The following is a 12,630-nucleotide window of genomic DNA, read 5'->3' on the forward strand; positions in this document are numbered from 1 at the left end:
CTAATTACAAGGTTACAAGTCTGTATGCAGAATGTGTGCTGCTCCCCAACCCAGCCAATAACCACTGGCTCTGTAGAGGCTAAGAATGTTTTCTGTGGAGATGATGAGAATCAAGTTCAATGAGCCCAGGAGAGGACAGGAACAGGCCTGGAGATGAAAAAGGGGACATTAAGTGTCAGACTACCATGAGGGGTTGGATGGCCAGCTCCTCCCAGGCAGAACAGAGGATTCTTATTTACAGAAACGAAATGGCCTCAGGGAAGAGATCTGAAGACACAGATATCTGGGGTCCTGCAATAAAAGCACCAGACAACTCCCAACAGGAAAGCTACGTGTGGTCAAACATATCCTATGTTTGCAAACTCAGCTATTGATGAGCTTCTGAGAGCTCCATCTGAAATACAAACAGATGACCACAGATTATCAGATTCCAAAGAAAGGCTCTGTATGACAGACGGTTACCAAGGAAGAACCCCAGAGAAAAGAGAAATGGTGCAGGAAGCAGAATCTATTAAAACAAAAAAAAAAAAAAAGAGGAAAGCCTTTATTACCCTCACAGGGAGTTGTTAACAGAAGAAACAGCATTCATGATCCCAGAACTGGATACTATACAAACAAATAATCAGAGAACAAGAAAGAGCTGGGAGAGGGGCACCTGGGTGGCTCAGCCGGTTGGGTGTCTACCTTCAGCTTCTGGGATCGAGTCCTGCATCGGGCTCCTTGCTCAGTGGGGAGCCTGCTTCTCCCTCTGCCTGCCGCTTCAGCTGCTTCTGCTTTTTCTCTCTCTCTCTGACAAATGAATAAATTAAATCTTAAAAAAAAAAAAAGAAAAAAGAAAGAAAGAGCTGGGAGGAAGGGGGAGGACATACAACAGGACGCACATACACACAAATTTAACAAAAGATGAAATTAAAGACATTGCCCAGAAAATAAAATAGAAACGCAGATGGAAAACAGATTTTTTTCAAAAAAAGTCAAGGTTCTTTTCCAAGAGTTCCAGTCTCTGATTAGTAAGAATTACAGAATGAAGATTTTTAAATAATAAAATGAGACAATTCTCTGGAACTGAAAGACAAGAATCTCCAAACTGAAAGGGTCCAATGAGCAATCAAGAAGAATGGATGCAGGGCGCCTGGGTGGCTCAGTTGGTTGAGCGACTGCCTTCGGCTCAGGTCATGATCCTGGAGTCCCTGGATCGAGTCCCGCATCAGTCTCCCTGCTCGGCGAGGAGCCTGCTTCTCCCTCTAACCCTCCCCCCTCTCATGTACTCTCTCTCTCTCTCATTCTCGCTATCTCAAATAAAGAAATAAATCTTTAAAAAAAAAAAGAAGAATGGATGCAGATCAACTCCCTGTACCTCACTGTGAAATTTCTGAATAGCAAGGATAAATGTGAAGAGTCTAAAAAGGTTCTAGAGAGGAAAAAAAAATTCACACACTTAAGCCACTTACATTGTTATACTCCAATCTCTAGAACTACCAATACTGGAAAACTCTTTCTGACCTTAATTTTGAGCTTCCCACTCTCTATCACCTCCTCTACCTTTCCTGACTACTCAATCTAGAACACCAGTAACTGTCTGAACTCACCAGGATCCATAATGACTGGTCCCACCACCTTCTTATGATTTGTCTTCTCTCTCAAGTTATTTCCTATTCAAATCTGTAGTCCTTCACTGTAATCACTCCCTTAGGTATTCCAAATCAATGCCCTTGCTCTGTTCCCATTCTCTACACTTAGTGTGAAAAAATCCCAACTATCTATAAATGCCATGCTTGTGTCTGGGTACCTGAATGTTGCTGGAGAGTAATTTCCAGCCATGCTGCTTATTCCCACTTTAAATCCATGATCCCCTTAGGGAAGCCTTAAGGCCACCTGGCAATTCTACTACCTTCTTCCAGTCCGTTAACTCTTCTGCTTGCCCAGTAATTACTGTAACTTCTCACATCTCTAAAATCTCCTATCTCCTTGATAATCACACTCTTAGCTGATGATCTTGCTTTCCATTTTACTGAAAAAATACTTGCAACAAGCAGAAAACCTCTACAAGCTCCCACACCACCACACAGAGTCCTGAGCTGCACCCAGGCCAGTGCCCTCTCTCTACCTTTCTCCTGTTTCTGTGTAAGAACTGTCCACATTACCAGGGCCAATACTTCCGCCACCTCCTTTCACCCTCTCAAATATCTCTCCCACGGCACCACTTTCCCCCTTTCTGTCAGATTATTCCCATTAACAGATAAACATGTTGGTATTTGGCCCATCCTTTAAAAAACAGCTTGACCTGACAGCTCTCTGTAGCTACTTTTCTGTATCTTGATTACGGTGGTAGTAACATGAATCTATAAATGTGTTACAATTCAGAGAACTGTACATCAAAGGAAAAAATGATGTGTAATTTTAAAAATAACACAAACGTGCTTAATTCTGATGTCCAAAATGAGAGTGAGTTCAAAGGGTGCTCAGATACAAGATGTTATACAAATGTTACAGCCTTCCCATATTATTCATAACAGCTAAGGAAAAAATGTCATTCACAGCAGCAACAAAAATTTTAAAATACCTTGGAATGAACTTAAGAATTATGCAAAACTATTCACCTACTCTGTAGAATTTGTTTGTAATCCCCTTAAAAAAAGAATGATGAAAAACCTAGATGAAGAAAATTACAAACCCTGAAAACAAAATTGAGACACATTTCATATTCCTATATAGAAGGACTTGGTATCATTCAAATAGCAAATTTCCCCCAGATCAGTTTATAAATCCAGTTAATTCCAATCAAAATTAATCTCATCAAATTTCCAGTAAGACTATTTTTGGGACACAGTATCTTGATTCTAAAATAAATCTAACACAGTAAATGGCAAGAAGAAGTATAAAGTTTCTATTTTTTATTTTTTTAAAGATTTTATTTATTTATTTTGACAGAGAGAGAGACAGCGAGAGAGGGAACACAAGCAGGGGGAGAGGGAGAGGGAGAAGCAGGCTTCCCGCTGAGCAGGGAGCCTGACGCGGGGCTCGATCCCAGGACCCAGGGATCATGACCTGAGCCGAAGGCAGACGCCCAATGACTGAGCCACCCAGGTGCCCCGAGGTATACAGTTTTTAAAAAATAAGAATAATCTGCAGAGCATTTAACTTACTCTGAAACATACAAATGTACAATTCAAAGCTGCAGTAATAAAATTACCACCATATGGATACAAGACTAAACAAACAGATCAGAGAAACAAAAAGACACATATGGGAATTTGGTATGTGATAAAGCAGGTATCCTCAATTGGGGAAAAGGACAGATGATCCCAGGACAAGTGGTAATCCACATGGTCAAAAAAAAAAAGAGTTTGATCCCTACACTTCATATTAATCTCCCAAAATATATACCAAATGAATGAAACATTCAAACGGGAGTCATAGGAGTGTTTGAAAAAGATACAGAACCTTGTTTTTAGATCTTGGGACAAAGTAAACCTTTCTCACCAAGTCATGAAACCCAGACAGATCAGACTGATGCATGAAACACATAATGGGTTTAAATCACTAAGATTTATTTATTTTTAAGATTTTTATTTATTATTTGAAAAAGAGAGAGAGAGGGAGAGAGAATCTGAAGCAGACTCCCCACGGAGCAAAGAGCCCGACACAGAGCTCAGTATCAACCTGAGATCAGGACCTGACCAAGAGTCGGACACTTAACCGACTGAGCCACCCAGGCGCCCCAGTCACTAAGATTTGAAAGAGAAAAGAAAAATGGATAAAGGATACAAACGGGAAACTTATTTTATTATTTATTTATTTATTTTTTTTTTTAAAGATTTTATTTATTTATTTGACAGAGAAAGACACAGCGAGAGAGGGAACACAAACGGGGAGTGGGAGAGGGAGAAGCAGACTCCCTGCCGAGCAGGGAGCCCGAATGCGGGACTCGATCCAGGGACTCCAGGATCATGACCTGAGCCGAAGGCAGTCGCTTAACCAACTGAGCCACCCAGGCGCCCGGGAAACTTATTTTAAAAAGCAAATATGAATGACAAAAATACATGAAAATATCATCAATCTAGTTATCAAAAGGAAGCAAGCTTTAAAAAAATAATAATTTTTTGTCCATCAGAAAATTATCTATATAGTATTAGTAAGGGTATAGAAAAATGGATACTCTCATTCAGTTTGGTAGGATAATAAAGTACTCTGACATTTTCTCAAAAGCAATTTAGCAGTACCTATTAAAATGTCAAATATTCATCCTTTTTGACCCAGGACACCCACTTCTAGGAATTTATCCTACAGAAACTCTCTTAACAAGGGTAGAGAGTTATGTTAAGGAATGTTCACTGCAGATGTTTACAGGGGCAAAAAAAATCAGAAACCACTCAATGCCCACTGACGGGGGATAAACCATGGAGCCAGCACATACTGGAAATAGAATGTGTCAGATCTATGAGCACTAAGATTCAGACATGGTCAAGTACATTGCTAAGAAAATTACTGTTATGTCCATGAGTCCCTTTTTGTTAAAATAAACAAAAAGTTAATGTCTATATAAAAAACTGTGGGAATATACACCAAACTACTGAAAGTGATCCTCTTTGAGGAGAGAAATTTCAAGGAACCTGTACTTCCTACATAATGAATTTCTATAATATAGAAATATAATGTTATAATATATAAAATATAATGTTTACATTTTCCATGCTTCTGGTTAATACCTACAATAGGGAAAAAACAAAACGGTTTTGTAAAATGGTTTAATTCAAAGTTTAAAAAAACAAAAAAAGGACAGAAAAATTTTAAATTAAGCCACTCTGCTGGTCAGATTCAAACCTTTCTGGAAAGAGAACCTCCTAGATAAAAACACGGTAGGCCAAACTGCAGCTAAGGAGAAGGGTAGAGGGTCTGTCTGTCCCATTCCTCTTTCAACTTACCAGCTGCCCAGGTAAGGAAACTGGCCGAGTAACCACCTAGAATTGGTGGGGACTAAACTCAAGAGGTTTTGCCTTGTTTCAGAAAGCTTTGATCAAGGACAGCAAGGAAAGCCCCACCCACTCATGCTTTTTCTGACTCTAAAAGCAACCCAGGTATCTCAACAACAAGGATTGACCAGTGATTTGTCACTTAAGTTGATACAAAACATGAAGAGGCAAACTTTTAAAGTCTGTAACTCCAGTTAGTGTAGACCTGTGCTTCCCAACCTTCTTTAGCTCCCAAAACACACAGAAAATGAGAATAACTGTCAGGCACATTGCAGCAAACAGAGGCTGCTTACTGACAGAATGGCTGGCCCAGGGTCCTGCTCCAGCAGCCCCAGGCATGGTAGGCTGCGAGCCTCAATACCACGACACATCTGTAACACTGTCTTGGCACACCTATCAGGAGGCTCTGGTACAGGGAAAACATTTCTTTAAAAAGCTTTCTTCCAGGACGCCTAGGTGGCTCAGTCCGTTAAGTGTGTGCCTTCGGCTCAGGTCATGATCCTGGGGTCCTGGGATGGAGAACCGCATCAGGCTCCTCGCTCAGCAGGGAGTCTGCTTCTCCCTCTGCCTGTTCTGCCTGCTCTGCCTGCCGCTCCCCCTGCTTGTGCTCTCTCTCTCTGACAAACAAACAAACAAAATTTTTTTAAAGAAGATTTTATTGGGGCACCTGGGTGGCTCAGTAGTTAAGCGTCTGCCTTCGGCTCAGGTCATGATCCCAGGGTCCTGGGATTGAGCCCCGCATGGGGCTCCCTGCTCTGCAGGAGGCCTGCTTCTCCCTCCCCCATTCCCCCTGCTTGTGTTCCCTCTCTCACTGTGTCTCTCTCTGTCAAATAAATAAAATCTTTAAAAAATAAATAAATTAATTAATTAATTAAAAAGATTTTATTTATTTATTTGACAGAGAGCGAGAACACAAGTACGCAGAGAGGTAGGCAGAGGGGGAGGGAGAAGCAGACTCCCACTGAGCAGGGAGCCCGATGTGGGGCTCGATCCCAGGACCCTGGGATTATGACCTGAGCCGAAGGCAGTCGCTTAACCGACTGAGCCACCCAGGCGCCCCCAAATAAAATCTTTTTAAAAAATAAAAAGCTTCATTCAAAAGTACCATTACAATCACTCAACATATATTTATTAAGCACCTACTATGTGCTAAACAGTGTGTTAAGTATGGACATCTGCCCTAAAGCCTAGAGGGGAAAGACGGAGAAATAAGCAGTTCCATGCTATCTGAGGGGCAGTATCAGGATTTTTAACCTGAGTCCCATGCCTGGGAAAAGGGAGTCTGTCAACAACTCCTTCCCAGAAATGATCCCTGCACAAAAGGGTGAAGTGTATTTCAGGCAGAGGGAAGAGCAGGCATAAAGATCTAAATAAAAGAAGTCAAAAAAGCAAAACAGGTTCTATACTGTACATGTAGAACATGAAGGAGTCAATTTAGTAGTTTTAACCAATGTATTTTTGATAAATACAGAATGTGGTTTAACAGAAAGCCAATCACCACAAAAGTCAGGAAAGCATATGCCTTCCTACACAACAACCAATCAAACATAAGCTATAAGAAAAGCTTATTTGGGGAAATGAAGAAACTTCTTGAGGATAAAATCTATAAAAACAGAAAACACTACTGATTTACAAGTACTGTGAGCTTATACAAGAAGTTCAGAACAATTTTTACTCTGGTGGCAGAGGTTTACACTGAAAAAGAATAAAACATGACCCATTTTTTAAGGCAAAAGCTCATTCAAATACTCAATGTAATACTTAATTTAAAGAAATGGGAAAGCAAAAGAACTCCCAGATAATTAGTATGTAAGTTTCTTGTTCTTAAAAACATTTAATTAACTTAGAAATTAACTCAAATATATAAATTATCTTCCTCTTTCTCTCACATGGAACTAAACAGAGCAAGTGTCATAACAGAAATTAGGCTTAATATTTACCTCTCTGCCTGTAAGGATGTGTCTTGCCAATTTCACTTTTGCAAAATTCCCCTTGCCGATTGTTTTCAACAGTCTGTAGTTTCCGATGTGAGGCTGTTCGTCAGCACAGGAAGCTATAGAGTTTCTACACCGAGCCCCAGAGCGCCCCGTGCGAGAGGTAACTTCTTGCCGCCCATCTCCATGTGACGTGTGCTACGATATAACATACACAAAAATTAGGAAATGAGAGAACACATGGTATTTGCCAAATTTTAAGAGCCCCTAGTTGAAGAAACAAAACATTACTGCTTTAATTTTAATCTTAATGCATCTAGCACTTTAAAGAAATTTGCCCACATGATCTAAATTTATGAGGAAAACAAGGAAATGCTGAGAAGAAAAATATCAAGGGTTGAAGTGGGTGTTCAGAAGGAAATGAGATATTTTCTGGATGTGGCTGCAACAGAAAATAGGAATAACAAGACTGCCTTATAGTCATAAAGAATGTAACTTGTCCATAAGCTATTAAGTGCACCTGCACATATGATCCTTCACCAGTGGAGGGTATTTTTGTGATTTATTCACGGCCACATCACTATTTAGTGAAAGATCCAAAGAGAATCTGGATTCTCAATTTCTTTCTACACTATGCTGCTAACAGTAATTCAAAATAATGTGTTTCAAGAAGCAGCCAGATTACGGGGCGCCTGGGTGGCTCACTCGGTTGGGCGTCTGCCTTCGGCTCAGGTCATGATCCCAGGGTCCTGGGATCGAGCCTCGCAGGGAGCCCTCTTCTCTCTCTCCCTCTGCCTCTCCCCCAGTTTCTGTTCTCTTGCTCACTCTCTCTCAAACAAATAAAATCTTTTTTAAAAAGCAGCCAGATTAGAGAGGCACAGGCAGTAACTAACTTCTCTGACAGAGGCTGTGGCAACTTTTTTCTGGATAGGTCCCCTGAGGCAAGCAAAACAAAATCAAAAATAAACAACTGGGACTACATTAAAATAAAAAGCTTCCGCACAGCAAAGGAAACAATCAACTGAACTGAAAGGCAACCTATGGAATGGGAAAAGATATTTGCAAATGACATATCTGATAAAGGGTTAGTGTCCAAAATATATAAAGAACTTACCAAACTCAACACCCAAAATCCAAATAATCCAATTTTAAAAAATGTGAAGACATGAACAGACATTTCTCCAAAGACATACAGATGGACAACAGACATATGAAAAGAAACTCATTATCACTCATCATCAGTGAAATGCAAATTAAAACTACAATGTGATTATCACCTCACACCTGTGAGAAGGCTAAAATCAACAACACAAGAAACAACAGGTGTTGGTGAGGACATGGAGAAAGGGGAACCCTCGTGCACTGTTGGTGGGAATGCAAACTGGTGTAGCCACTCTGGAAAAGTGTGGAGTTTCCTCAAAAAGTTAAAAAAAAGAACTATCCTATGATCCAGCAATCACACTACTGGGTATTTATACTCAAAATACAAAAACACTAATTCAAAGGGATACATGCATCCCTATCTTATAGCAGCATTATTTACAATAGCCAAGATGTGGAAACAGCCCAAATGTCCATTGATTGATGAATGGATAAAGGAGATACAGGAGCACCTGGGTGGCGCAGTCAGTTAAGCATCTGCCTTTGGCTCAGGTCATGATCTCAGCGTCCTGGGATTGAGCCCCATGTCGGGCTCCCTTTCAGTGGGGAGTCTGCTTCTTCCTCTCCCTCTGCCCTCCCCATTGTGCTCTCTCTTGCAAATAAATCTCAAAAAAAAAAAAAAAAGGAGATACACACACACACACACACACACACACACACTGGAATATTATTCAGCCATAAAAAAGAATGAAATCTTGGGGGGTCGGGGGATGGGTTAGCCTGGTGATGGGTATTAAAGAGGGCACGTTCTGCATGGAGCACTGGGTGTTATACGCAAACAATGAATCATGGAACACTGTATCAAAAACTAATGATGTAATGTATGGGGATTAACATAATAAAATTTAAAAAAAGGAAAGAATGAAATCTTGCCATTTGCAACAACACGGATGGATCTAGAGTATATAAATGCAAAGTCAGTCAGAGCAAGACAAATACCATATGATTTCACTTATATGTGGAATTTGAGAAACAAAACAGATGAATAAAGGGGGGGAAAAAGAGTGAGACAAACCAAGAAACAGACTCTTAACTATAGAGAACTGATTGTTATCGGCGGGGGGGGGGGGCCAGGGGGAAGGTCGGTGAGGGAATGGGGGAAATAGGTGATGGGGATTAAGGAGCATGCTTGTCTCAATGAACACCGGGTCATGTACGGAATTGTATCACTATATCATACACCTTAAACCAATATAACACTGTATATTAACTGGAATTAAAATAAAAACGTAAAAAAAAACCAGCCAGACTACGTGGTCCTTGATAAATGTTAGTTAGATGAATACTCAATATGCTCCATAAAAGTAAAACAAAGCAGATATACCTCTAACCATATTAAACAGAAAGGTACTGGAATTACAAACACCCAATGTGTACAATTCTGCATGCACAAGCATCCAGCTGCCTCATGCTTCCTTTTGCCTCACACCTGCTCAAAGGATGCTGTGGCCCACTGCCTGCCTTTCAGGACACTGCTCTCTCTCCCAGCACTCATACATATACACGAAATCTCCTTCATTCTTTTTTCTTTTTATCCAGGAAAATGTCCCTTTTTTCTCTTGCTCTCTCACTACCTATAGATCAAATCAAGCCTGAATCCAGCTGATAAACATAAGAAACTACGTCGTAATACACGTATCAAGGAAAAAGGAAAAACAAGTGCTCTCAAGTGAAAGCTTAAGAATTTGTGCGATTAGCTTCTGAAGTCTTCAAAGATGTCTTTTTTCAGAATTTCCCTGTTAAACTCCATCTACTTTCTCATATTCTCTAATTAAATATTTCTCCCTCATATATCAGGTTTTAGGATAGATTCACTTCTGTTTTATTTATCATGTAATACTGCATGCAAACAACAATTTTTATGTTTTTATTGTAAATGTATATTTTAAGTAAAGTTGGCTTTTATGAACCAGCTACAAATGTAAGCAATTTGTAATACTGTTCCTCTAACAAAAAGGATTCTAATTTCAAAATAAGAACGTTGGAGAAATAGTCTATTTATAAATGAAGATCTGTTCATCAAAGAAAAAAACTAAAACAGCAACTAAGTATGAGAGGAGGGCTTCACATAAAACAGGTACATTTGTTGTAAACAAAACGTGCTGCTATAATGCAAATTTTGTACATCAGATGGAGTATGGTTTTAGAAGAATTTTGGTGGGGTGCCTGGGTAGTTCAGTCAGTTAAGCATCCAACTCTTGGTTTCAGCTCAGGTCATGATCTCATGGGTTGTGGGATCTAGCCCCGTGTCAGGCTCCGCACTCAGCAGGGAGTCAGCTTGAAGATTCTCTCCCTCTGTTCCCAACACTGCCCCCCCCCAGCCCGCAACTGCACGCATGCACTTTCTCTCTCTTTCATATAAATAAATCTTAAAAAAAAAAAAAAAAGAATTTTGGTGATCATGTTTGTTATATGTTTATTTCCAAACTACATTTAAGTTTTGAGAAAACAGGTATAATTAATTATTCCTTAGATCTTAGAACAGTAGTTGGCACAGAACAGGGATTTAATAGATATCAGAATGACTATAACATGATAATATAATACTATCACTGTAGTGTTCAGATGCTTAGATTATGGGAAATTTCTCTTTTCTATCTTCCAAACAGAACTTTTCTTCTATTCATTCATTCAAATATTTACTGAGTGATGACATGGTAGATTTTTTTTTTAATTTTTTAAGATTTTTTATTTATTTGACAGAGGGAGACACAGCGAGAGAGGGAACACAGCAGGGGGAGTGCGAGAGGGAGAAGCAGGCTTCCCCGCGGAGCAGGGAGGCCGACGCGGGGCTCGGTCCCAGGAATCAAGACCTGAACCCAAGGCAGCCGCTCAACCGACTGAGCCACACAGGTGCCCCAGATTTTATATATGTATATGCATGTGCCAGGCTCTGTTTTGGGTACTGGAAACACAGCAGTGCATAAAACAAAATCCCTGTCCCCATGAGCTATGTGTCCAAGTGGTTTTACTATTTACAGAATGAAAATACAGTCGTTAATATATTCCTATAATTATATATATATACTACTATATAACATAACCACTGGGTGGTTCATTCTGTTGAGCATCTGCCTTCGGCTCAGGTCATGATCCCAGGGCCCTGGGATCAAGTCCCATGTCAGGTTCCCTGCTCCAAGGGGAGCCTCTTCTCCCTCTATCTCTGCCTCTCTCTTTCATGAATAAATAAAAAAAATTTTTTTAAAGGTTTTATTTATTTATCTGAGAGAGAGAATGGGAGACAGAGAGCATGAGAGGGGGAGGGTCAGAGGGAGAAGCAGACTCCCCGCCGAGCAGGGAGCCCGATGCGGGACTCGATCCCGGGACTCCAGGATCATGACCTGAGCCGAAGGCAGTCGCTTAACCAACTGAGCCACCCAGGTGCCCCTAAATAAAAATTTTTGAAAAAATTATACTACTATCCAAAATTTGGGTTTAAAAAGCTTTTGTAATGTAAAAATATTTTCTAATTTACATGTTTTATAAGTTCAGCTTCTCATGATTAAGTTTTCTAGAGTGAGGCACAGTTAAATGAACAAAATATTAACTTATGTGCAAATCAACTGTCTTCTAATTCATGTAAAATAGGAATATTAAAAGAATCTTAAGATGCATAGGCATCCAGGGGCACCTGGGTGGCTCAGTCATTAAGCGTCTACCTTCAGCTCAGGTCATGGTCCCAGGGTCCTGGGATGGAGCCCCACATCGGGCTCCCTGCTCTGCGGGAAGCCTGCTTCTCCCTCCCCCACTCCCCCTGCTTGTATTCCCTCTCTCGCTGTGTCTCTGTCAAATAAATAAATAAAATATTAAAAAAAAAAAAAGATGCATAGGCATCCAAAGTTTATACCTTTGCTTACTCCCCAACCTACTTACAATAAAAGAGTAACTCCTTAGCATCCACTAGATGTAACCTTCAGGAGGACAAAGTTTTTTGTCTGTTTTGTTCATTATCAGATATTCCCAGAACTTGGGAGCAGTGACTGGCACTGAGTAGCTGTGCAATATCTTGTTGCTGAATGAACCGGAAATGAATTCCAGGTCCTCTCTGATCTAAGCCATTCCTCCTTTCAGGCTACATCATCCGCTATTCTCTAGCATGGTCCTGGTCCCTCAGTTTGAGTACCCTTTCTTCTCTTCAAACCTAAGAAAATCCTACTCATTCCTTTATGCTTGGATCATCTGTCACCATCTGTCTGAAGCCTTCCATGACTCTTCCTCCATCTCATCAGATTTTTTTCTTTTCCTTTGGGTTCCGGAGGTACTTTCTATCTATCTATATTATGCTACTTTGTTGTAGACAATACTATTACCCACTATATTGGCTCTTTTGCTTCTGAGTTTGTGGAGGAGTCCACTGACTTCACAAAGGAACTCATACCCTCTTCCCTCATTTGAGCTGGCACAGCCATGTGGCCTAAGTTTAGCCAATGGCATGCGAACAAAAGTGACATGTCATTCCCATGCAGAAGCATTTAACTGCCGGTGCTTGACTCCAACCATTTTCTGCTCTCCTAAATCCTGAGCATTGCCCAAAGACAGAATGCCACAGGACCAAACTGGCC

The 12,630-nt window shown here is 40.4% G+C and overlaps 1 protein-coding gene across 6 annotated transcripts in view; it reads right to left on the reverse strand.

Annotated features, from left to right (window-relative positions):
• Nucleotides 1–12,630, reverse strand: part of MARK3 (microtubule affinity regulating kinase 3) — a 120,964-nt gene that overhangs the window by 82,290 nt on the left and 26,044 nt on the right. For all 6 annotated transcript variants that reach the window (XM_021679867.2, XM_021679866.2, XM_021679865.2 and 3 more), the window contains exon 2: nucleotides 6,914–7,105. In XM_021679867.2, coding sequence (XP_021535542.1) covers nucleotides 6,914–7,105 — 192 coding nt within the window. The remainder of the gene's footprint in view (nucleotides 1–6,913; nucleotides 7,106–12,630) is intronic.

Source organism: Neomonachus schauinslandi, chromosome 9, assembly GCF_002201575.2.
Source record: "Neomonachus schauinslandi chromosome 9, ASM220157v2, whole genome shotgun sequence".
In the NCBI taxonomy this organism is placed as follows: Eukaryota; Metazoa; Chordata; class Mammalia; order Carnivora; family Phocidae; genus Neomonachus; species Neomonachus schauinslandi.